The sequence below is a fragment of the Neolamprologus brichardi genome, chromosome 3 (assembly GCF_056152115.1).
Source record: "Neolamprologus brichardi isolate AB-2024 chromosome 3, ASM5615211v1, whole genome shotgun sequence".
Taxonomy (NCBI): Eukaryota; Metazoa; Chordata; class Actinopteri; order Cichliformes; family Cichlidae; genus Neolamprologus; species Neolamprologus brichardi.
The window spans coordinates 41,828,785-41,853,798 of record NC_142106.1 but is presented as its reverse complement, the minus strand read 5'-3'; the positions used below and the strand labels follow the sequence as shown (position 1 = coordinate 41,853,798).

Here is a 25,014-nt window from a genome sequence, read left to right as displayed (position 1 = left end):
AGTGAATTTCCATCAGGAAAAGAGGATATGTATGGAAAGGTTTAATATATTTTGTATTTTTCTTTTTATAGGTAATTATTCATTATTATGTGCCAGGAAACCAGTTTTTCAGATTTTCATTATGCTGTTGTTACACATGTAGCTGCGTCAAAATGTGTTAGGGTTGCCGATTTGCCTGTATAGACCAGTCGCTGATGCTTAACATATAGGTGTGGTGTATATTCAAAACATATAGAAAGCACTGTGGCGTGATTTAAAACAATATGTCAAATTTGACCTCTGACCTCTCCTCCAAAGTCAGTAGAACTAAAGGTCAAATAAATAATTGTTATTTAGTTTCTTCCTATCACTGTTTTTACTGACAACATACAGGTACATATGGAATTTTATATATTGGGATTCAAAATATTTAAATGATAATGTGCATTCAAATACGATGTCACATTTGACCTCTGACCTCGCTGTTCTAGCTTTCTTTCAAGTTGACCCTAAAATGCAACCTTTAAAGAAAAAATCCTCTAACGAAAGTACTGTCGAGAGAATGAGCTCCTCCTTTTTAAGATTTTAAAAATATTTGTTTTATCAAAATGAGTGATAATTAATTTGATAAGTACTTTTTTTTTTCTTTCATTTTTACGCTGCACAGATTTCTGTGCCGCTTCTGGAACTGTCTGTGTGGCTGTAAATGTTTCGAGGGGGATTCCTTTTCGCGTCGCACAGAAACCGGACGCTGTTGGTACATTAGCTGCAGAAAAAAATGTCATAGTTGAGCCGAATGAATGGATGCTGTGAGGTGCCTTTGCTCACATCTGTCCAAAATGACATGAAGCTCTGAGCTTCCATCGCTCAGCTCCGCCGATTGTCGCCTCCGGTAAGAAAAAAAAAAGAAAAGAAGAAAATGGGAATGTTTGTGCTTGTCTGGTTAATACAGCTTAGCTTCCACTGGTTTATCATTGAGTTCAATTTAGATTCATGTTATTCGACCTCGTCAGGAGTTAGGCCACACGGACCCGTGCACAGCTTCAACTTTTCCTCAGTTAGCTTCTCAGAAACGTCCCGCTGCATGGGAATGCTTTCCCTCTTAGCTTGTTAGCAAGCTAAATGTTGCTTGTGTCAAATTGGGTACATTTGAACTCAGTTTAGCTCCTCGGTTACAGACTGCACAACTTCATCAGAACGCAAACAACTGGATTAATAAGAAAAGCGTGAACAAGTTGCACTTTCTGTCAACTTTCAGCTAGTCAGGGCACCATGGCAACGAGGATGAAGCTTAAGCTGAAGACTGTATTTTTGCTCTACTTCATGGTCTCGCTCCTGGGCCTCATCTATGCACTGATGCAGCTCGGTAAGTGAATCCTACCTATGAGCAGAATTAATAATGGTATAAAATTTAAGCATCAGCAGGTGTAAAGGAATCAAAAATGTGCAAACCTGAGTGGGAGAGCTTCACTTTGCTTTGATTTGTTTGTGCAGGCCAGCGCTGTGACTGTACAGAACATGACTTCCCTAAAGACCGCACCATATCTCGGCTGCGTGGGGAACTACACCGTCTTCAGGAGGAGATGAGGAAGTTTGAAGTAACAAAGCAACCTCAGAAGCAGCCAGCCAAACCGTCCCTGCCCACCATCTTTGTTATCACGCCGACATATGCAAGGTAGTCTTCCAAGCGACCGTTGCTTGGTGTCCACCCTCCGCTGTGCATTCCTGCGCTGATCTCACCCTCTCTCCGATTTCCATCTGTTTTCAGGCTGGTGCAGAAGGCCGAGCTGACTCGTATGTCCCAGACTTTTCTCCATGTCCCTCGACTCCACTGGATCTTGGTGGAGGACTCGCCACACAAGACGCCTCTGGTGACCGACCTGCTGATGAAGAGCGGCCTGACCTACACTCACCTACACATGCCCACCGCCAAGGACCGCAAACTACAGGAGGTTCGTTCAATTTTATTTTATTTTTTGTCTTATCCATGCATTTTCTTGCAATTCTTTTTGTTCCTTATTTAAAAACACTGAGTCATTCTCCTGCTCAGGGTGACCCCAGCTGGCTCAAGCCCCGTGGGGTGGAGCAGAGAAACGAAGGGCTACGGTGGCTTAGGGAGGACAGGAGGGCTCAGCCAGGAGGGGATAACCAGCAAGGAGTGGTGTACTTTGCTGATGATGATAACACATACAGCCTGCAGTTGTTTGAGGAGGTGGGATATTTAAGTGTGTGACTATGTTTATTTCTTTCACTATTAGGCTTATTGCTGATGTCTGCGAACAAATGTCCTCTTTTCCTCAGATGAGGAGCACACAGCGGGTGTCAGTTTGGCCGGTGGGCCTGGTTGGAGGGATGAAGTATGAGAGGCCTGTGGTTGAAGGAGGAAAGGTAAGGTCATTGACATTTTGCCATGCTGCTGTTTTAAAGATGCAACATCCCCTGCATCTAACTGCACCTAAGAGCTAAGCTTTTCAGCTTTTTCGTTTGATCTAAAATACTGAGATCATATTTACGATGGTTTGTTTAAGGTTGTTCGCTTCCATACCGGCTGGCGTCCCAGTCGGCCCTTTCCGATTGACATGGCTGGCTTCGCCGTTTCCCTTAAATTGGTCCTGGCCAATCCAGAGGCATGCTTTGACGGAGAGGCACCAATGGGCTTGCTGGAAAGCAGCTTTCTTCAGGGACTGGTTACCATGGATGAACTGGAGCCCAAAGCAGACAACTGCACTAAAGTACGTGTGCGTTAAGAGATAAGAATGAAGACTTGTCTATAATTATTTTAGAACAGATGATTCAGTGTGAAATGCTTTGTTCTGAAGTCTTCAGTCTTTTCTCTTTATGATTTATGGAAACTGCAGACAAAGAGACCTTTAAGAAATAAGTGTTCGTGCATTGGCATTTGCAGTAGTTGCATTACGATTCTAGTAACAGTTTATATATAAGGTCACGTGTAGTAATAGTGTGTTTGTGTGCTTTGCAGGTGCTGGTGTGGCACACACGGACAGAGAAACCGAAGATGAAGAGAGAGGAGGCGCTGCAGGCTCAGGGACTGGGTTCAGACCCTGCTGTGGAGGTCTGAGGGACACACATGCACATCAACACACACTCACACACACATGCACACACAGTGTGTGATTATATTCTGCTGTTAATGCTGCATACGTAACTGCATTGTAAATACTGTAAACACTAAAGTACAGGAGAGAACCTGGTTTTGAGAGACTGTTACACCGGTTGTAAATATAGATGTGTACCGAGTGTGTGTTTTGTCATAACTGTGCTGATTGTATGTTAGTGTGTGCGTCTTTTTCGTTTTTGAGTTTGCAATCCTTGTTTAGCAGTACAGTCAGTGTCAATGTTAAACTGCTACCTGATGGGGGCGCCAGTGTATTAGTTTGTGAAGCCATGCTGCTGGAACACTGCGGCTTAAAGCTGGAGGGAGGGTGCGTCTCATAGCAGGGTCGTCTTGTATCACTTCTGTTTACTTGTAGCTCAGTTAGACGCCCGTGATGTTTCCCGTTCCCGGCAGCAGTTAGATGTTTTTATCAGGGGCTGGATGTATAAATGATGTGACAGGCAGAAACCGTGTATATACCTTTTCCAAAACATGGAGTGGTATTTTAAAAAGAAGGATTTGGTTTTTCATTTCATTTTTTTTAAATAGTGAGTTGAGTCAATGTGATGATGAAGAAAGAAGGGGGAAATACAGACAACCAAGCTTTTTTTTGTGAGTGTCTCATTCACAAACTGCCTTGTAGGGGGAAAGATTACTAAATTTTATCATTATTGTTAGATGATCATAAATGTTTGTGGCTTCATGTTATTGTGGGTAAAACCTTTGCCTGGCATGCCAAAGATCCCCGGGTTGGGACTAGGAGGTGACACAGATGCAGCGTCGGGGTAGAACAAGCCAGTGAACTCCTATTAGCAGTCCCAAGGGTTAAGTCTGCAAGGATGACCTCATGGGAAGTAAGGGAGCAGCTCAAAGGACCCTCGTGTACATTTCAGTAGTGTGAGTGTGACAATGAAGTAAGAAAGGTTACTTTGAAGGTGTTGGACTGTTTATTACCCCCGTTTTGCTCACACAGCAGATTTGGGCTGGTGATGATTTCAGAACTGAGATCACCAAACACATTTTCCTTTTTTTCAATTCTGGGTCTGAATTTTATGTTTAGTGATACTGAGCTGCTTATTTGAGCTCATGTCTAAGCGTTTTGTGCAAACTGTTATTTTTATATACAAATGATTAACAAGGGAAGCGTCTACTAGACTCTGACAGATACAGGACATTTGTGGTAGATACCGATATTTAGGGGGTTTAAAACAACCTGATACTGATATCTAGAGTATGTTTTCCAGGAATTAGCCGTCTTAGCTACTTTACTGTGACAAGATTTCTAAATCACCTAGATCTTTTTCAGCTTTATGTTTTGTATAAAAAACATGAAATGATACGGATATATCTGTGATATCGGCCGATAATATTAGCAAACAGTATATTGGACAGTTTTGATTGGACAGGGGTTTATATGGTCCCAGGTTTGGCTCTGGTCCCTCAATCACATGGATATAATGTGTACCCTGGTTTAGCAGTGCAGCCTTCAGTGTCGTTCCAGTTTTAGGCCAAGGATCAGTTACAACTGTGCACTTAGTTCATGCATGGCTTCTGATTTTTGTGTTTGTAAGTCAATATTCAGGATGTAGATCCTTTTTTTTTTCTTTTTACCCCTAAAAACAAGTCATCAGCATCAAAGCGATGTCAATAATCTTTACTCAAACTGTAATAACAATGACTAGGATTAAGCATTGTAGAGCCAAGGCAGTGAATCCTTCTACGTCTTTTTTAACAATAAAAATATCCATGACTGAGACGGTGCTCTCTAAACACGCCGAGCAGTGAACAAACCCCACGGACGACTTGCTGTTGCGTCTTTGTTAAGCCCTCAACAACCCGTGTTGCAGACAAAGTGGTGCAACTTAGCAACACGGGCACGGCAAACACCCGTCTAATGGTTCCACACCCAACGCACAAGTTCTGGGCTGTAACTGGTGTCATCACACCACAGCTAGTTTAACCCAGTGTTTTGTGAGCAGCTTTAGTGATGCTTTTTAAAAACCACGCTCAAAGTGGAAGCCATTTAAGGTAAATTAAACAAACATCTCTGCTGAAGCGCATATAAACGAGTTATGCAATAAACAAACGCGTTACATTTCGACACTGCTGCGATCAGAAAAACACTTGAATTTGCCTCCAGCAGGCAGGAAATCCCTGGTACTTAAAGATTGCCGTATATGGAAACTGGAGCTGTGCTTCGTCTTCTTTCACACTCCCTGCAATGCAACAGACGCTGTAAAAACAGCTAGTGCCTGCTTACGTGTAATTAGTGCCTGTAAGTAACTTCTCTACTGGTGTATAATGTATTTATTACTGTTCTTTACATTGTACAGTGTGATCATGTCTGTCCCTGGCCTTGGAAATAAAAGTAATGAAAAACACGTTTTGTCACTTTTGTTTGTCTCCAGTTCTTTTGAACTTAAGTGAAGCTTTTTTGTCTTTAAAATTAGTTTGTTTTAAAAACAGCAGTTATATTGAAAATCATGCTGCCTGCAGCAACTTGACACACCATTCATTGTGCACATCTGTTCTCTGTCTGAGCGTGTCACTTTCAGTAGTCAAGCTGTGATATATGACTTGGTCCCTCTCCTCTGACCTGTCACGCAGCGTGTCTGTTATTTTTATCACGTCTGCACCTAGCACCGTCTATAACGCCGTCTTCCAGCCGGATGTTCTGCACATTCACCGCATCCTCACCTCACCGTCCAGATACCGAGCCCCAACTTGTCTGTGCCTGACAGCGACCATTGCAACCTGCTCAGTCATGGGTGATTACTCTCTCGTGGGCGGGGATTCTCTAACCTCAGAACAGCTGAAGTTGCGTGATTGACAGCTGGTACGCCCTCTCTGAGGGGAAGCGGCCCACTTGGTGACTATATTTGGAGCGCGCGGAGGTGTACTCGCGGAGGGACTCCAAGATGAAGATGCAGTGGGAGATGAGTAAGAGGAGCTGAAGTCAGAGCTACATGTACGCCACTGTTGGTCCTCGATGAGTCACAAGTGCAGCTGCATGAACACGCAGTAGACGATATTAGTGGTGATAATGAAAGAAGTTGTATTATTACCTGTAAAAGTATGAGTTTCACTGTCATGAATAACTAATCTGTGTGTGTTCCTGATGGTGTGTCATCACAGCTGCAGAGGAACCCTCTGCATGTGTTTACATGAAGGTGCACAAAGGGCTATTAAATGTGACACGGGCAAAAAAAGCAGGCATTGACACACACACAGGAAACAGCTCCCACTTCCAGTCCCACCCAGACAAATTGTTCACTGTGCAAACACTACCATATCATTGACCAGGCTAACTGATTTTAATCCATATACACACATTCCTACTCCGGGGTTTACCTGCATTAGAAGTTAACAGTTCAGGGTGTTACACTGACTCACGTGTGGTTTTTAAATGTCTTCTTGTGGCGAGCAAATCAAGGATGCAACCAATTACGGGAGGTTTTGTGCAAGATTTGCAGAGAGATTAATGCGTTAGTTGTGTTTGGATGAATGTATCTGTGTTTTGAGATGATAACACGTTTCGCAGGAACGCCTTCAATTTGAATCACGACCAAGATTCAAAAACTATAGTTGTTCTCTACATATCAGTCAGTCTAGTTTAGGCCATGCAACAGGCCTAGCTGTCCTAGGGTGAGGCACAGGGTACACCCTGGACAGGTCCCAGCCTGTCACAGGAACAACACAGGAACTGATAACCGTTCACACCTAAGGCTAATTTAGAATGACCAATTGACCCACTATCTGTCTTTTGACCACGAGAATAAGCCAGAGTACCTGGAGAGAAACCATGCAGACACGAGGAGAAAATGCAAACTCCACACAGACAGGCTGCAGGTGGATTTGGACCCAAGACCTTGCTAGCCAAGATAAGCACACTGATAAGAAATAGTTACAATCTTTCAGAGACTCCTGAGGCACCAGAAACTTCTACTGATCCACCTGAGGCTTCGCCTAAGAACCTGTTTTAGACACTGTTTAGCCAGAGGCCAGCCAGCAGACTTCTGATTTTAGTAGGCATTTCCCATCCAAATTCAGGAGGCTCCGGCATATCTGAAAGACTGTTTTCTCACAGAGCTAGGAATGTGGGATCGTAGGACGGAATGTGCAGTCTGATATCGACGTATGGCACTGTTTTATGTTCAGACCATCTAAAAGGTCTCTGACACTGGCTTTGGTCTTCCTGTGGATCATTTGACTCGTTTTGACGCATAGATTTGAAGTGCGATTGTGTCAATAGCGAGTGTTTGCAGACGAGTCGACGTCTTTCATACAAGCTGCAGATGGCAGTCTGCTAGAAATCCGAGCACAGTGAGGTCTTTGGTGCAACACCCTCTTTGTGTTCATCGTGTAACTAAAAAACAGGGATGCTCTACTGAATCCAGTTCATGCCACATTTGTATGCTTTGAAAGCGTTTGGTGGGATTGTCTGCACTGAAACGACACCTCCCTAAGTATTGCAAGTGTCCTGCATCGACCGTGTTTTCTCTTGTTAATGCACTTTAATTTGTGAAGCTCTTTCTTTCATTAAAACTTTCATTAGAACGTCACCAATTATTTGCCTTGTGGAGAGAGGACAAGGCCAAACAAATCATTGATCTTTGGGCGTGCTTGTCCAAATTTGACCAGAGAAGAGCACTACATACCCTCCACGACACTAAGTTACAAGTCCACAAGGGGGATTCAGGGCTACGTCAACATCTATTGTGCCATCTGTGAAGAGAACAAAAAGCTACGTACGTTTTAAGGGAGTAAAACAATACTGCCGTTGTAGAAATACCAGTGATAAATCAGTGCATCCACCGGTGCTCAGTGGAAACAACACCTAACGTTAAATTGGCAAACTTCACCTTCAAAAAGTCAACAAACCCTCAAGACAGCAAGTTACTGATGCGTAGCACAGATTAGCTCTTTCACTGTGATTTTTGATTCATTCAAAAACAGAGAAGCTATAAAAAAAATTTATGTTCTCATGCTATTCAGCAGAACTAAAAGATTCATATGAAACTATTAATCAAATAATAAATTATGGTGTGATTGAGTGAATTAGCTCCAGCTGTGGTGTACACTTCAATGACTAAACAATTACAGAGTCTGAAATGTTTGTTAATATAGAACATGTGTACTTTTACTCCAGAAAAGGTTTATGTACAACTACATTACCATTACTACTTTATATGTATAGGATTTATGGCAGGATACCTCTTCCCTGTGTTTCCCTGTGTTCTGTAGTTCCACGGCTGGAGACCAGAGTGATGAATCTACAACAGACATAACTAAAGTTAACCTGCTGGTTAGCTGCACCCACAATTCACAAAAATTAGCCCACCTAGCACGCAGCAGCTATAAGTTATAAGACCCTTTAGATCTGCACAAAGTGACAGAAACAAACTTAACTGTTTTATCAGATCAGGTCAGACTAGTGACGGCTAGATGAGGCCTCACGGAGTGTGTGCTACATGACCCTTACCGTGTTTACGCCGTGTTGGTGTGTTGCTTAATAGCGACATCTGCTGGATTTAAAAATCATTGCAGGCACGCTGGATACAAACGGGTGGATATGGCAGAAGAAAAAACAAAAAACACATGAAGCAGAGCTTTGATTTTCAAAACAAACTGCTTGATCTCATTTTGCTTCTCTAGCAACCCTCACTTATTCTAAAAAGACAAAGCTTTAAGTGTTTTTTAAACGGCTGTCTTTTTTGTGGCAAACAAATCAAAAATGCAACCAGTTACGGGAGATTTTGTGCAAGATTTGCAGAGAGATTAATGTGTTATTTGTGTTTGGATGAATGTATCTGTGTTTTGAGAGAATAACATGTTTCACAGGAACGCCTTCAATTTGAATTACGACCAAGGTTCGTGCAAGAGTGGAAAAACTATAGTTGTTCTCTACATATCAGTCAGTCTAGTTTAGGTCATGCAACGTATCTACACTAACTTAATACAGTTCAGAATGGTACATAAATGTTATATTCCTGATGTTAACAACACATTCTGTGAAGAAGGGAAGAACTCTGGTGATCCTTATTTCGCCCTTAATGCCTAACATGCCACTCCACTGGCAAATGGACACAGTCCAGCTGATATCCTCATGGGAAGGAGGATAAGGACAACGATTCCTGTCATTCCATCACAGCTAATAATAAGCTAACAAACTTACAGACAAAAACAAAGACAAAACTGCAACCGTAGACACAGACCACATGACAGGCAGCCTGGATAAAAAGTGTAGAGAGGAACTGAAGTAAGTTGATTCATTCTGATATCTGGACACCAAGCGAGTGACGAATTGTCCTGTTAACATAACCAGCTGATGATAAAGTGCTAACTGAATGAAAGAGAAATGTATATTCCAAATAATTTGATTATAAAATGATCGATTAATGCAGTAGGTAAATGGTTTTGTACTTTGGACAGGTTGCCAGACTGTCACAGGGCTAACATTTAACCCAACCTCACTAATTACATATTGTTGGACTGTGGGAGGAAGTCCTGGTATCCAGAGTAGTATCCAAAAAGTTAACAGACTGATCAGGTAAGCCTCTCCAGGACCAACAGGATATACAGAGTCCCCACTGTATGTTGTTGTAATGGCAGAATAAAGTTAATAGAGTTTTTATAAAAGGTTAATCTATAAAGAGCTGTTTAAAACAAAGTATGAGGTAAATCAGAGATTGAATGATCATAGTTTTTAAGTCATAAGGCTTTGTGTCCATCTCAGACCAATAAATCATTTATTTGACCATGGAGACCTTGGTGCATTGAGCATTGAAGGCAAAACTTTGTTGACTTGACCCACCGCTGCATCCCTGCAAAGCTTCTATAGCTGGATCCCGCGAGTTTACCCAGCAAAAGTAGGACGTGCGCTGCTGCTGAGTTTTTTTTCAGTAAGTTAATATTTGACCTGTTTAATACATGGCTTTATCTCTAAGTCAGTGTGTGTTCAAGGATGTAATGACAAGGTGTGTGAGTAGGTGGAGAGAGGGAGAGTGTTTGTACCAGTGACGAAGACTCTGCAGGTCTGGGCAGGGTTGGCGTGTGACGTGTATGAGGGCAATAAGCAGCGCTCCCGGCTCCGTGTCACTCACTCAGACTCACACACCGAGAGGGGAACGAGACGAGAGCGAGAGATCTGGTAAGGCTCCAACTATTTCTTCACCTGTTGAAGGCGTTACTGTTAAATATGTGGTAGCAGGCATTTCTGTTCACTCCTGTTTAATGCTCTCAGTGTTGGGCTGCTTCTCAGCCCTGTTTAATTTTTAACACTTTAATTAAGTCATCCTTTTTTTATTCGCCTCCTATTACACGACACCTTTCAGTCTTTATTTTGCAATCTGCACATTATATGAAACGTTACCTGCACTTCGCAAGTCTTCGAGATTTCCAGGACACCGTTTGTCAGAGCACAGAAGGAAGTGTTTTTGTTTCCACCCTTGTAACAATCCAAAGTCTTAATTTGTTTTCAAAAACAAAGCTGATCTGAAAAGGAGACCAAATATGTCTGCAGTTTCTGGTTATTAGCAGGAAGTGTACTCCTTCAGAGGAGCATTAGTGTGGACTTGGTTATTATGTAACTTGCGGTGAAACGGTTTACAAGGTAATTAACAGGGAGGGGGGGAAGCGATCTTGCAGTTTTTCACTGCAGAGTCAAAACCCCTGAGTACGTCTCATTTCAAACACACAAGTTTGTTTGGCCGCTTTTCTTTTATTAATTAAAAGTGTCCCACCAGGCGGAGAGTACGAGCGAAGCTTTTGCTGCAGTTGCAATTCTGCCCAAAAGGCACATCTGTAAGTTGATTAACATGATTTCCTGTTAATTCACACAACAGTCGAGCAAGCAATGATCATTGAGGGCCTCAAAGGAGGAGCGCTCTAAGAGACACTCGTTGATTGTGTGACTTGCGACGTTCATGAGAGCCGTCACTTCTCAGAGAAAACTCCAAAATCTTTGAAACTGGAAAAAAGGTTCCTGCTGCAGTGTAGAACCTCGTGTTGCCCCTGCTTGTTTGAACGTTTCAAGTTGTTTTTAGGGTTAAAATTAAAATGAGCATGGATTCAGGCTGAGCTTTTACACTTTTTCTATTGGCTGCATCTGTATTGGTTAAAGTGAGTGTTAATATGAGTCATGGTTTAAAGGAGAGAGAAAAATAAGAGTAGCCGACAAATGTAAGACGATAAAGTTGAACTTTGCCGAGCCACTTACCCTAACCGTGAAAAATGAATGCCTAGCCCTAACCCTTACCCTAAATCATAACCCAAATGTAACCCTGTCACCAAAACCACCTTTTGAGTCTCAAAAATGCCTTCAAACTTGTTTGACCAGGATTTTGGTCCCAACAAGTACAGTAAACTTCCAATACTTGGTCCCCACAAAGACACACACATACACACAGGTAGGCCTGTCGACTTTTTGGACAAAACAAGTGCAATAAGTGTTGTTTTGTATTGTTTATTCTTTATGCGGATATTGTACATTCGTAGCATTCATTTCATTGTTTATTAAAATTAGCTTAAATGTTTAGAAACCTATTGTCATTTTAAATAGCTCTATATAGCATTGTAGAGGTCAGAGGTCAAATGTGACATGTTATTTAAGATGTTATAAGGACGTTTCAATATGTTGGCAATAGTTTCTAATAGGGCTGCGTTAACGTGGTTAATGATTAACGCGATTAAAATGGACGAACTGCCCAAAATGCGTTGACAGAGACATTTCAGGGATTTTGAGTCAGTCTGCGCTCCAGATGGGTTAATTGTTAATCGCGTTAGTCGCAATGACAGCATTAACGCGTTAACGGCGAGTAACCCCTTACACGGATTGATCTGCGTTAACTCGTTAATGTGGATTAGCCTGGTTTAACGCGCTAACGCGGATCAGTCGTGCCAACGCCACCGGCACATAACCTCGTTGGTGGAGGTAATAAAATAAAAAAGTCCTCACAGAGACAAAAGCACCTGCGTCTGAGCGAGTGCGTGCTACTCTTCCTGCACACGGAGTGGAGCAGTCATCAGCCACTCCAACACAGCCAGAATATAAGGAACTCATCTAAACAGCCCGTGATTTGGCACTGTGCTTACACGGGACCCCCGAAAAACACATGCTGATGTTTGAAGCAGATTGTATGACTGACTTTCAGAACAGGTGGAGAATGGACAGACAAGCATGTCGCTGACACCGACAGTTAGTCTGAAGTCATTGATTTTGGCTGCACATCCGGCCGTCAGACTCCCTGTGTGTTTATCTTCAGCGCTAAGAATGCTGCGCGTTCAGTTTTTTGACATCTGTTATCATCACAACCCCGATAACATTGACTCTGACCTGCAGGCTTGGTCACGGCCACCGATATTCAAACACAGACATTCTTGTGATGCCTGCATAGCATATCTGTTGTACAGTACTTACCATCCAGACAGGCTGATAAAACACACACATACTCACATTGATGTGAAAAGTAATTATCTTTCGTCTATGGTCTTTTACGCTTTTTCCTTCAGCTTTTATCTCCTATCACTGTTCTTGAAATTTTGGCTGCCTGCATGGAAATGGATCGGACTGTGCGTTTGACAGAGGGCACGGTTATGTAACAGCACTAAACTCTAATCTCTCCTCTCTCAGCAGGAACAAACCAGGAGCAGAAAGAGTGTGTGAGAAAGTGCACCAGAGGCCAAAAGAAGTAACAGACAGAAACTCGAAGAAGCTCCAACAAAAAGATGGCTATTGGCAAGAACTCCAGGATGAGCTCAGTCCGAAGCTCCATCAGGGCCCCAAAGTTTCTGGACAAATCGAGTGGCTTCTACGGTCGCCTCGACGAGCCCGAGGCCGCCACAGAGGTAGAGGAGACTGGTGTAAATGTTTGCAACATAGAGGAGGGAGTCTCGAGTGACCCATCCATCACCGCGGTGCATTGTTCTGATGAGAAGGAAGAAGGCGAGGTGTTTGGCTTCAGCGAAGGCATGATGGAAGATGACGACGAGAGCCTCCTGAGGAGGAAACCCAGCCGCCGCAGCAGCAGGTGGAGGAGAAGCTCCAGGAGGAAGCAGAAAGAGGGGAGAGCAGACGAGGACGCAGCCAGAGAGGAGAGGCCCAGCCTGGGCACGGAGGGTCCAGCTGACTTCCCCGAGGACATCAGGGTGAAGATTGAGGTAGAGATGGAGAACCTGAAGAAGGCGGAGGAAGAAAATGAGAAGGCGGGCAGGGAGAAGGAACCCGTGCTCGTTCACTTCCCGGCTCGGGAGGACGCTGACGACCAAGTCCTTATCCGAGACAAGAAGAGAGGAAGAGAAGACGAAGAGGAGGAGGAGAGGAGGATGACGAAGGAGCAAGAGGAAGGGATGAAAGTGGTGAAGAGGAAAAATTACCGCAAGGTGAGAGAAAATGTGCGGTGTTGTTTTAGGCTGCAGACTTGTATCAACTTCTTCTTCAGTTTGTCACATTTACATAAACTCCATGTTTAGTTTCGCTCCGTTGGGTTAAACTTTAAGCCGAAACTGAAGGTTGTATAACTGCACGCCCAGCATGTGTGGAACAGAGGGGTAAAGTTCTCCCTCGCCATCCTCCACGTAATGCACTCTGGGTTATTAACTGCCATGGAGACTATCATATCACCTTAATAACATGCTGCCACTGCGCGTCCAAGGTCCAGCGGCCACTGGTGCGTGTCACGGCACATGAAGTCACCCCCAAATGAGTTTTTCCTTTACGTCATTTTTAATGACGAAAAATTAAGCAGGTTATTGTAAAGAATTTCTGACATTCCTGTGGCTCCTCTATCATGTCCTTTGATCAGTGGAACGAGGTCAGGTGATGCTGACCCGCCTGCTAAACCCCACACCGTGAAAAAACATTCCAGTGCTGTTAATCAGCTCTGCAGACGATTGGTCGGTTTCTGCTCAGTGTGCGGCGCTGGTTAAATATTTAGTCATGAGTTACCACAGCTTCGGTTCACAACCTGTTTCCAGTGAGCTCATTATTTTCCAGATGGAAATAAAGCTCATTGGTTCTTTTTATAGAAAAGGTCAATAGCGTGTCTCTTGGAATTTCCCAGGAAGCAGCCGTGCTGCGACACAACAGAAACAATCATTAATTTGTATACTGAGCACAGGAATTCCAGTGAATTCCAGGAAAAATCCTTTTATTCAGTGCACAAGAAATGAGCCCAGAGCAGGATAATGTTGAACATTATCATTCAACATATTTAAAAATTCAAAGAAAAACTTCCAGTAATACATTTATATTAAGCAAATGGCTACTTCCAGGTGTTTATTACTATTTTACCTGTTTAATGAAGCGCTTGGCTAATTTAAATTCAGCATCTAACTACAAGCTCACAAAACAGCTTCATGGAGCTGCTTTGATTACTGACTCATTATCGACACAAGAGCACTGAGGTCTCCTGCGGTGGGATCCTTTGGGTCCTAGCAGTTTGCTCCATTGTTTCACACATGCTCGATCGGACTGTGATGTAGAGTTTCGAGGGCGCTCGAGCAGCTGTGTCACATTCCCTGAGGTGTTGCTGAGCTGTTTAGTCTGTGATGCAATGTCCTGCTAGGGGAGACTGCTGCCATGGGGGAGTGCCTTTATCATTGTAACATTGTAACTACATCTGAGGTTCTTCTTGTCACCTGTCAGCGGCTGTAATGTAGCTAACCCGTACTCCTCCTGTTCCCACCAGGCCTTGGACCGAGCACTGCGCCGCGGCTGGGAGGCCTTCGTCGCCAACCTCTACAGCGTCACACTCGCACCGGTGAACTCCTCGCCATCGTCGTCTTCACCGTCGTCGAAGAAGAAGCACCAGCACAATTCAGTGTTAGCAGAATTTCAATAGAAATGGAGATAGAGATGGACAATGAAGCTTGAGGCTTCTTAATATTTAATAATATCAGGGTCATGCAGCGTTTTACCACGACTGCTGCAAAGTATCAGACAATCCTGCCTGAATAACATTTACCACATGACGTGTCTGAGTCATCACCTCAGGAATATTAATCAATTATGTAACTTACTGAGTCTTAATTACTCAGCTGAACCTTTAACGCCTTGTTAGGATGCACCTTAGTCAGGACACAAACTGCAGGGCTCGATGGGCTGCTGGTTTTACAGTGAAGTCTATGAGACTGGCCTGAACAGAAATCCCTGGTCTTTATGTGACTGAGTTCAGCAGCTGCTCGTCCCTTTCTAATCTCCAGTTTTAGTCAAGTAAGAGCATTTTAGCTCTTACCATCCAGTTCGTTACTAAGAGCTCGCAGTGCAAATGATCTCTGCTTCCTTTGGTTTAGCGCTGTGAAACTCCTCGAGTGTTGATGTGTAACCAAAGCAGGTGGAAAGTTTAAAACGTAGCAGCTGACTGATGGACTTTAGCTGGGGAGTAATACATACTTCTGTAGGATTATCCGTGGTGCTCGTTGCCTAATCAGACAAGCTATTTATGAGTGTAGGACATGCAGTAATTAAACTTTATTAGGGATTCACATTATTATGGACACAATCTATTATTTATGTAGGCTTTATTGCAAGTGAAAAAGACGGACATGGTCCAACCTTGTGCAAAGGAATATGTAAGAGTTTCTATTACAGCTTATTTGTTTTTTCCTCATGAGGTCCCTGCGTGTGTGTTCTAGTGAAGGTTATTAAACCTGAAGGGACAGAGCAGGGAGGTGTAAGCTTAGATGTCCGTCCAGAAAAAGATAATGCTTATTTTTGGTCAAAAAAGTCGTATTAAATAGTGCATATTTTCTCTATTTGAATGCAAAGTTGTGTCTTTTTTATGTGTTTGATTTGTAAAACTGACGACTGTATTTAAGAACTATTAATAATGGACGTTTGTAGATGTGACAAAAATGCAATAAATGGTCTTTAATTTTCAAACATTCATTCATCTATTTTTTTATTGCCCTTATCCACTTCACAGATACTGAACAGATGTCAGCAAATATATATATATATATATATATATATATATATATATATATATGATATATATATATATATATATATATATATGATATATATATATATATATATATCATATATATATATATATATATATGATATATATTTGATATATACTCTAAGCACGAGATCCATAATGGCAGGGTGCAAGATGGTAGCAGGTAGGGCATACAGGGAACGCCATAACCAAGTGTCCAGCATAGTATACAGAAACATCTGTGCCGAGTGTGACCTAGAAGTCCCGAGGTCAAAATGGGAGACGCCCCCTGGGGTGGTGAGAATGGCCGAGCTAAGATCCTTCCAGATACGGACAAAATGGTGGTGGCTAACCAACCGTACACAGTGGTGTTGTGGTAGACGTAGCGATACTGAATGACAGCAACATCAGGAAGAAGGAACATGCGAAGCTTGAGAAATACCGAGGGCTCAGAGAAGAGCTTGAGAAGATGTGGAGGGTGGCTCCAGCAGATCCCAGGAACAACATCGGAGAGCTCTGTCCAGAAGAGCGCAGTCCTAGGTACAGCAAAGATACTTCGCAGGACCCCCAAGCTCCAGGGCCTCCCGAACATGAAGGATAAAAGATGGGAACTTAAATTTATTTATATATATATATATAAAAAATTTAAAAAACATACACTTTAAAAAAATTAAAGGAAATGAACACTTTAGATCTCAGTGGGAACAAATCATGCAGATCTATACTGATATGGACTGGGTAATGTGCTGGGAAATAAAGGATCCCACATTGACAGAAATGAAAATGATCAACCTACAGAGAACCTACAGCTTGAAAATCTTGAAAATCAAGTTAACAAATTATGCAGCAGCTCAAAATGATACTCAGTAGTTTGTGTGGCCCCCAAGTTCAATTCAATTCAATTCAATTTTATTTATATAGCGCCAAATCACAACAAATGTCGCCTCAAGATGCTTGTATGCATGTCTCAGATTGTTGGAGCATGCTCCTAATGAGACAGTCTGGTCTCCTGGTCAATCTCTTTCCAGATCTGAACCAGAGCATCACTGAGCTCCAGGACAGTCTGAGGTGTAACCTGGTAGATCAGACTTTAATTAGTTTGGATGAATCAAAAAGAGTCATTTAGAAAATGCATCATCCACTGTTCAGGTGCCACTGTTGCTGTGACCTACAAAGATAGCTGAATCTAGATAAAGACTTAATCTGCTCGGCTTTATAACCGGTAAAAAAAGTAGTTATAAGTTGGTCCAAATGCCAGCTATGACCTGCGTGATGAATCACACCACTCTATTACTCTGTCAGGGACAGCACTTCGTATTAGGCTTCATAAAGCATAATGTAGAGCGCCTCTAGAGTGTAGTGATATACACATCCACCTAACAAGCAAAAGATCCCCAGTTTGATCCTGGCAGAAGACACAAATCCTTTTTGGGATTGTGTCAGGAAGGGCATCTGATGGGGGGGGGGAATCTGATAACTCAAACATAAAGAGCTGCCCACAGTGTGAGTTTCCACCAAGTAATGTGTTTGGTTCTTACAGGTCGAGTCAGTGAGCATTTCTGTTGCTCCTCTAAAGGTCAGGCGGCCTAAACTGAAGTCTGAGCCGCGGCTGAACGACATCACTCGGGCTGCTCGAAGAGAGCGCAGAAAAGCAGAACGCAAATGGGAAAAAGACAAGCTACAAGTGTCTTATGATATCTTAAGAGATAGCTGGCATAAATATCAGAAAATTGTTAAGAACCAGAAATCCGCCTATTTTGCAGGTGTTATTAATGACAACTGCCATAAGCCCCGTGTCTTATTTAGTATTTTAAACTCTGTTCTTAACCTTCCCCAATCAAATTGTACAGAAGCTTCTGCTGAAACTTGTGAAGCTTTTTTAAATTTCTTTGTGGACCAGATTTTATCTATTAGAGCACATATTTTACCCCCTTCTGTTATTTTTACGCCTTTAGCATTTTTTAGCCATTTTGAACCTGTGTCTCTATCTTAAATGGGTAAAATTGTCACCCAAATCAAGTCTGGCTCTCCCAGTGATGTCCTTCCCCCTGATTTTTTTTTTAAAAGAAGTTTGGGGCACTACTGGACCTTATATTCAAAGGCTTATAAACAGCAGCCTGACTTTAGGCGATGTACCTGTAATTTTTAAACAGGCAGTGGTCCAGCCTCTGCTGAAACGCCCTGGCTTGGATGGCTCCTTCAAAAGCTGCTCTGGTTACCATGGAACGTACTGTTTCAGGTTGGATTCATCATTTGCTGTCACTATCAGGTTATTTTGCCCTCACACATGAGCTGCTGGCTGGCAGGAAGTATCAGAAACACATTGTTCATGTTGTGGTAGCACTTCATACTTCATCCAAGCACTGTGTGTTCCAGATCGATGGCTGGACAGTGTTTTATTTTCTGCCTTTAAAAAAAAAACAGAGAGAGAGAGATAAAACCATGTCTTTTTTTTTTTTTGACACTTTGGAGAATCCGAGCATAATAAGCGAGACATTTGTGACATTATCTCTACATGGGGACAAGTCAAGACTAGAGAGGGGAATGAGAGATGATAAGTAGTGATGTGCAGATCGATCCTGAAATATCGATTCCTCCGATACCAGTCATTTATGTTCTAGAATCGATTCTCACATTAAAATATCGATATTTTAGTAATTTAGGGTTAATTTGTAGTTTATCATTAACAGGAACACAGTGGAAAGAAACTATAACATTCGGATTGTCTACATTCAAAGGAACTACTTCCTCTTCCGCCTTTCATAGTCATGTGCGAAATACGGCTGTATAAATGTCTCGCAGCCCCTTGGCGCGCGCACTCACAACAATGACTGAGCGTAATTGTGCGGACGTATTTTACCTCCGCAAACAGCTGAGTCATGGTTTGCGATACATGTGGCAAAAAAAGTGCTCCAAGAGTGAGGTGTTGTGGCCATACTTTCCCAACCTTGAGACCTCAGAATTAGGGAGACATTCAAAAGGGCTGATAAATATATTTTACAGTGTTTATTTATCGGATAAAATACGTTAAATGTCACCGTTATTATTGGCCGGCCCGGAAACAGCGGGGGTGTCCAAATTCAGAGGCAGCTTCCACCTGAGGACCCGGCCTTCGTGGTCTAAAGAAAGCCGGGTAGTACGTCACAAGCTCCCTCGGTGGAGTGAAACTGCCGTCTGGTCCTTGCTATCTAAAATATAACCGGGCGCTGGCGTAAACCCTCGACCGTCCCACACTTTCTTTAATTAGTTTTCTGTTTGATGTTTATTCAGCTGTGTGAAAACCCCGGAGGAACCCACCCGATGGATTAATAAAGTTAAATTTAATTTAATCTAATCTAATAAATTTAATCTCAGCCAAACCGATTTACTCACGAACAAATAAAACACTGAAAAAGCCAAACAATAACATTTTTAAGTTATCAAAGTGACTTATATATCATGTTTAACCCGAGTAGCGAATTGGCTGGGCCGCGCTATGAATTCTGCGATATGGTTTTTCAATTTTGTTGTCCAGGTGGAAATTCGAGAGAATGGTGGCTCCGGGATTCTCCCGGAAAAATCGGGAGGGTTGGCATGTATGGTTGTGGCAACATCACTAACCTTCTCAAACACCTCAGAGTAAATCATATCACAGAATATGAGGCGTGTATGTTGAGGTGAACTGAAGAAGAAGAGAGGGACAGGTGCTGCTAGGGCGAGACAGACGTCTCTCACAGAGTCCTTTAGTGCTGCAGGCAGGCAAGGTGTTCAAATAGCACAACTTCAGATTTTTATTTCTGTATGATGAACTCTGCATTATTAAGTGATAAGAACAAGTAATCTGATGTCCTGTAATCATTATGACGCTATAATTTGAGATACAATAAATAAAATAAGTTTTTGTACAAAGTATCGGTATCGGATCAGTATCGTCGATACCACCCTGAATATTACTTGGTATCGGATCGGAAAGGAAATCAGTGGTATCGCACATCACTAATGATAAGTAAAAAAATCATTCCTAATTTAAGGTTGTGTTCAAATCCTGAACTCAGTGAAAAGAAATCACTCCAGTAAATGAACAATGTTTAGTTTGCAATAGTCATACCCAGATCCCGATCTCGCCCACTGCTGGAAAGGAGGATATTTACATGAAAGAATAACAATGTGGAGGGTGGAAGAGTAGAAAATCACGTGTTCTGAGTCAAAATTGCTTTTGCATTATTTGGCTACGCAGGTATTACTGATAGTAAAGTGCTCCGCTGTTTAAATATATGTTATGCTTTAGCTGGATAATTCTTTTCTGTCCCGTCTGATGTAGAAATTGGATTCCTCCCGCACACACACTCACTAAGGTCTGTAAAATCTGCAGCCTGTTTCCGTGTCTTTGCTGCCATCTGGTGGAGGTAAAAATGGCGCTCAATCTTAGCGGAAGTGATGTAGTAAAATCCACTCTCTGTAGGCTTTCTCCAGCTACATGCTGAGAGCGATGTTCTTGCGTTAAAAATACAGAGTTTAGGTTGTGTACAAAAGACTCTACCCAGTTTAATTCCCCCATAGCTGAATACAGATAAGAGTCAAGATAAGCGTTAGCCACTCGGTGACGTTTGCCGGTGGGCGGAGTCCAACAGGCGGGACATAAAAACGAGATGCACCGCGCTCTTCTTCCACTTCCTTCGATGTTCTGGCAGAGGTAAGATTTGTGCAACACTTAGCCGCTTTAGTTCAGTTGCAGAGTTTATCAACTAATTGGATGATTTTAAAGAAAGAAACTACTGTAGTGATACTGCAGTTTCACGTTGGTTCACGTCTCGTTTTCAGCCATTTTAAACGCTGCGTGGTGTTTTTGCTAGAAGTTTCTCTGCATTGAGCACCGACCAGATTTTAGCGTAATCTTCAACCATCCACCAGCAGAATTTAAACATTTCGACTGAAACTTCTGTCACTTTTAATAAAAATATGTTCTCTACCTGATGCATCCAGTATTGAGACATAAACGTAAAGCAGGCTTGCATTTTAATGGCTTCAGAAGTGACCGCACGGCAACTAACAGCGTCTCTAAATGATGAAAATTTTCACAGACCTGTCCTGAATGGCAGTGATTGCACTCTTTTTATTCTGATTTGAGACGCTGTTAAACTCAATTTTCATACTGTTTCATGCGAACAGTAGCACGTTAAATTTTAGCGGTCACGTGGTAAACGGCATGGCTAGCTGGTTGCTAGCTGCAGCATGCTAACGCATTCTTTCTTTTCTTTCCAGATGTGGAGCTGCTGGAAACGTGCTTCCTGCGCAGGTAATGTCTGTTTACAGATTCGCTTTATTGCATTATAAGGTGGAGAGTAGGGTCACGTAAACGTATTAAATGGCATAACGTGAAAGGTCATGCTACTGTGATGACCTGTTTGAACTCTCTCACTGAATAAAAACGTTGAAGACAGCATTTCAAACACTGAGTAGCATGAAGGAATCACCACTGATCATCTCATGCTTTTTCTTTTACAACTATCTAACGGCGCCATATTTTTTTTCTCCTCGTCTGGTTTCAGGCATGGCCTGTGATGACACTTCCTACATCAGGTAATTAGAAAACGCTCTGAGTGCTTCAGATTTTAATCTGGATTAGGAATTTGAATGATCTCTCTCATTGGCTCTGCAGTTGAACATCTGTGTGGCTATAAATGAGCATGTTGTGCTGCGGTGATGAGTCTTGGAACTCTCTCTTTCTGAATCAGCGTTTTGAAGAAGCTTCTTTACCAGATTCTGAGCAGCATGAAGGCTCCAGCCTGATTGTGCTGTAATGCTATAATAGCTCTTAAAACACTTTTATAAGACAATGACTGGTTTAAAGTTAAGGGCAGTGATTGAATTGACAAATCTCTAGTTCTAATTTCTTGAGGGCTTAAATACAGATCTCATTAACCAAGATATTTATTTTTTCTGTGTAGGTCCTGTGATGTGAACCCCGCAGTGTTCAGAGGGGCTTAAATTCAGAGGTCAGTTAAGATTTTCCGCCGTTGTTAAAATTCCACAGTGGGGTTTTAAGCATGATGATTACCATTAATGACAAGCATATGCCTGATTAATGTGATGTCAACCTTTAATCTGACTACCCTTTAATTTAGGCTAACAAACATGTAAATGTTAGTTATTGCAAATGATTAACAGTCTGGTATTTGTTTGCTAGGCTAAAGTTGGAGTTGTTTCAGAAGGAAGTGATGCCAAATCAGCATGTAAGTATTAAGCTTTAATTTTTTCAGGTTAATGTGAAATTGTCCGAAATGCCAATTTCCCCAAATTCGATAAATTGAATCTGAAATGCTAAATTAATTGGTTCGATAATGTGAGGCATTTCTGACCGTTTGAAAGGATGAAATGGGTTAGCACCCATCAAACACCTGGACGACATATGTCACATGGCAGTTTGTCACCAAAGCCCTGATCAAACATGCAAGTCCTTAATGGCACAGGAAGTAGTCCCTGCTTTTTATTAATGGTCCAACTTCTCCTTTAGGGACTTCCACCAAATGCTTGGGAAAGGAAGGCAGTCGAGAAAGTTTCAAGGTAAGAATTGAAGACTTGAATATTCTTTGAGCTTGTCGTGCAGAGACGAGACGTCTCATCTGCAGCGCAGTTTCAGTGATGATGAAACTTAGCTCACTTTGACCCGATGTGAAACGACACGAACATCTGAGCAACTGCAGCTTTTCACTTTGAAGGATTTTCTATCATCTGTGTATTTTATTTGTCATAATACAATCTGCATGGCCACTTGAGTGATGTAAATGATTTCTGTTGTCAGGTGACTTGATGACTGCTTCAGGATTTCCATGGAGGCTTTCCTGTTTGAAGGTATGTTAAAAAAAATATCTGTGCAGTTTTAAATATTCAGACCTGCTGAAAATGATGAGAGAAATTTTGGAATCTCGTTCGTCTGAACTGCTGTTGATAAAATTTAAATCTGAAGTCAGTGACGGTCCACAGGGAACACTGTGAGACTTGAACCTCCTTTCTGTACCTTGACTTGATGCAATCATCTTACAGGTAGCTGAAGTTTGGACTCCAGATGCTGACATCACCATCCCAGCTGTTTGTCCAGGTGGGTGAACTCTGTAGCTTCGCTCATCTAGACATCTTTATGTAGGAGGCTTGGAGCTTGATGGACTCTAAAAACTTTTATTTAGACTGATGCCTGTCACTCCAGTTTCCTGTATGATGATATTGGCAGCCGTCTTACGCCTCGTGTCAATGCCAGACCTGAAAAGGTGAACCCACTGGTGTTGCCTTGGCAATAAGGGGATGACCTGTTGGGGTTACCAACAGTCTGAATGGAAACATAATGGAATTGTGAATCATCTGATGTTTATCTGCACAGGAACAAACCTGTAGCCTAACGTCACTGTGAGAAAACTAATGTAACTTTGTGTCGTCCTTCAGGACAGAGCTGCCTGTCAAAGCTGTGAGCTGGACGCAAGCCCTAGGTAAGTGCTGTGCATGTTAACATCAACAGAAAAGGGATCATAGTGAAAATAAAGGATGAATGATTCTGGTATTAAGGTCTAAAACTACAGTCATGCTTCCTGTCTGATAAGACTGAAAGCCCTGGATCTTGACTTTAGTACTGCTGGGTTTGTGCAAATGATGAATTGGCTAAGACAGTCAAAGAGGGGGTTGACTCTACCTCCTCACACTCGGTTGGTCTCCCCTCCTGTTGGCCCAGCATGGCGCTGAGAACCCTGAGTGTTGTTACCCCTCCAGGTGTAAGGTGACCTGCTGGTGCTCTGATGGAGAAGGAGTGCTGACTGAGGCATGGCTGACAGGTGGTCATCTGATCACATCCCAGAAATGTCATATTTAAACTTCTTTGACACTTTATAACACAGTGGCTTTGAATGCTGCTTTATAGATTTGCTTCACTACAGTGTTATTGTCAGTCTGACATTTTCCCCAAAAGAGCTTCAGCAGGATACTTAATACTTGTCTGTCTTTAAACAGCTTTAAACACCAGATCGTCGGTTCAGTCGGTCCATGCTGGTGAGTACAAACACTGGTTCTGTTTTAACAGCATGCAGCAGCTTAATGTCCAGTTAAACATTAAACAGAAGTGATGAGGTTGTTTTACCGCCCCAGTCTGAAGATTCATGACTGATTGGTATACTCTGATCTCAGCAGCTAAAATGTGTTCTCAGTCACTCCACAAGCAGACTCTACTAACACATTTCATCTATTGCAGGTTTTTTGTTTGAGGCACTGGAGTCATGTGGTCTGTGTCCAGCACCTCATGTCACGAGACTGACATTGCGCACAGTCATGATGGTGAGTAACCAGTTTAAACTGGAAACATTACTTAATTAGGCAACGGTTTAGTGTTAAGCAGAAGTGATGAGGTTGTTTAACCGCCCCAGTCTGAAGATTCATGACTGATTGGTATACTCTGATTTAAAACTGACTTGATCATAACATGAGCGTTCCTGCCCTCCATGTTTCTAAGTTTTTGTTTTTAAACTTTGCAGATTGGACAGTACACACCACATTGTGACGATCTCTTGTGTGCTGCCACCAAGATGACTGCAGTTTGAACTACACTGGAATTGTGGACACCTGTGATAATGTTTACATTTGTGGAGTTCTGTCACTTAAAATTTGCAGTAACAAAACAATAAAGTGATTAAAATTTAGCAGACTGAGCTGTTTTATTTCAAGTGTGACTGTGGGGAGACTGAATAAACCAAAACATTTTAATAATGCAGGTTTTTAGAATATCAGGTTTCTGGCTTGGATGCTTTGTTGTAGCACAAATTAAATAAACCTAAATGCTAACTGTCAAAGAATTAGCTTGAGGCTGATAAATGAGATTGCAAACTATGCAGAACCAGCACTGGCCTGTGCAAGAATGGAAAGCACCAAATTTGTCTCTGTAGGAGCTTGTGATACAACCTGAATTTGCAAAGAATTGCATGTCAAAGAGAACTTTAGACTACATAAAGATGAGCATAACAA

At 42.2% G+C, this 25,014-nt stretch overlaps 2 protein-coding genes, 1 long non-coding RNA gene and 5 other non-coding genes across 9 annotated transcripts; all 8 read left to right on the top strand.

Annotated features, from left to right (window-relative positions):
* The first annotated feature begins 717 nt into the window (after positions 1–717).
* On the top strand, positions 718–5,469 carry b3gat3 (beta-1,3-glucuronyltransferase 3 (glucuronosyltransferase I)). The gene is made up of 8 exons (XM_006802450.2): positions 718–871; positions 1,238–1,345; positions 1,474–1,654; positions 1,748–1,931; positions 2,030–2,191; positions 2,281–2,367; positions 2,508–2,711; positions 2,960–5,469. The coding sequence occupies exons 2-8, from the start codon at positions 1,252–1,254 to the stop codon at positions 3,056–3,058; spliced, it is 1,011 nt and encodes a 336-aa protein (XP_006802513.2). The 5' UTR covers positions 718–871; positions 1,238–1,251; the 3' UTR covers positions 3,059–5,469.
* Positions 5,470–10,085: 4,616 nt separating this feature from the next.
* On the top strand, positions 10,086–15,974 carry sb:cb1058 (uncharacterized). Of its 2 annotated transcripts, none has more exons than XM_035912804.2 (3): positions 10,086–10,244; positions 12,729–13,474; positions 14,782–15,974. In XM_035912804.2, the coding sequence occupies exons 2-3, from the start codon at positions 12,821–12,823 to the stop codon at positions 14,932–14,934; spliced, it is 807 nt and encodes a 268-aa protein (XP_035768697.2). In that variant the 5' UTR covers positions 10,086–10,244; positions 12,729–12,820; the 3' UTR covers positions 14,935–15,974. The 2 variants fall into 2 exon arrangements, with proteins under 2 accessions (XP_035768697.2, XP_006802515.2); XM_006802452.3 differs by having other exon boundaries at positions 10,087–10,244; positions 12,726–13,474.
* A 4,700-nt stretch (positions 15,975–20,674) lies between these two features.
* Positions 20,675–24,692, top strand: LOC102784671 (uncharacterized). Its single transcript, XR_437341.3, has 12 exons — positions 20,675–20,707; positions 21,277–21,310; positions 21,564–21,594; positions 21,963–22,010; positions 22,202–22,247; positions 22,529–22,578; positions 22,817–22,866; positions 23,059–23,113; positions 23,452–23,495; positions 24,010–24,048; positions 24,248–24,330; positions 24,528–24,692. It is a non-coding gene; the product is annotated as an uncharacterized LOC102784671 (long non-coding RNA).
* Positions 21,403–21,475, top strand: LOC148104322 (small nucleolar RNA SNORD36). Its single transcript, XR_015718780.1, has one exon. It is a non-coding gene; the product is annotated as a small nucleolar RNA SNORD36 (small nucleolar RNA).
* On the top strand, positions 22,649–22,713 carry LOC118455060 (small nucleolar RNA SNORD29). Its single transcript, XR_004844004.1, has one exon. It is a non-coding gene; the product is annotated as a small nucleolar RNA SNORD29 (small nucleolar RNA).
* On the top strand, positions 23,222–23,347 carry LOC118455066 (small nucleolar RNA SNORD22). The gene has a single exon (XR_004844010.1). It is a non-coding gene; the product is annotated as a small nucleolar RNA SNORD22 (small nucleolar RNA).
* On the top strand, positions 24,112–24,183 carry LOC118455064 (small nucleolar RNA SNORD31). Its single transcript, XR_004844008.1, has one exon. It is a non-coding gene; the product is annotated as a small nucleolar RNA SNORD31 (small nucleolar RNA).
* On the top strand, positions 24,387–24,458 carry LOC118455065 (small nucleolar RNA SNORD31). The gene has a single exon (XR_004844009.2). It is a non-coding gene; the product is annotated as a small nucleolar RNA SNORD31 (small nucleolar RNA).
* Positions 24,693–25,014: the final 322 nt, after the last annotated feature.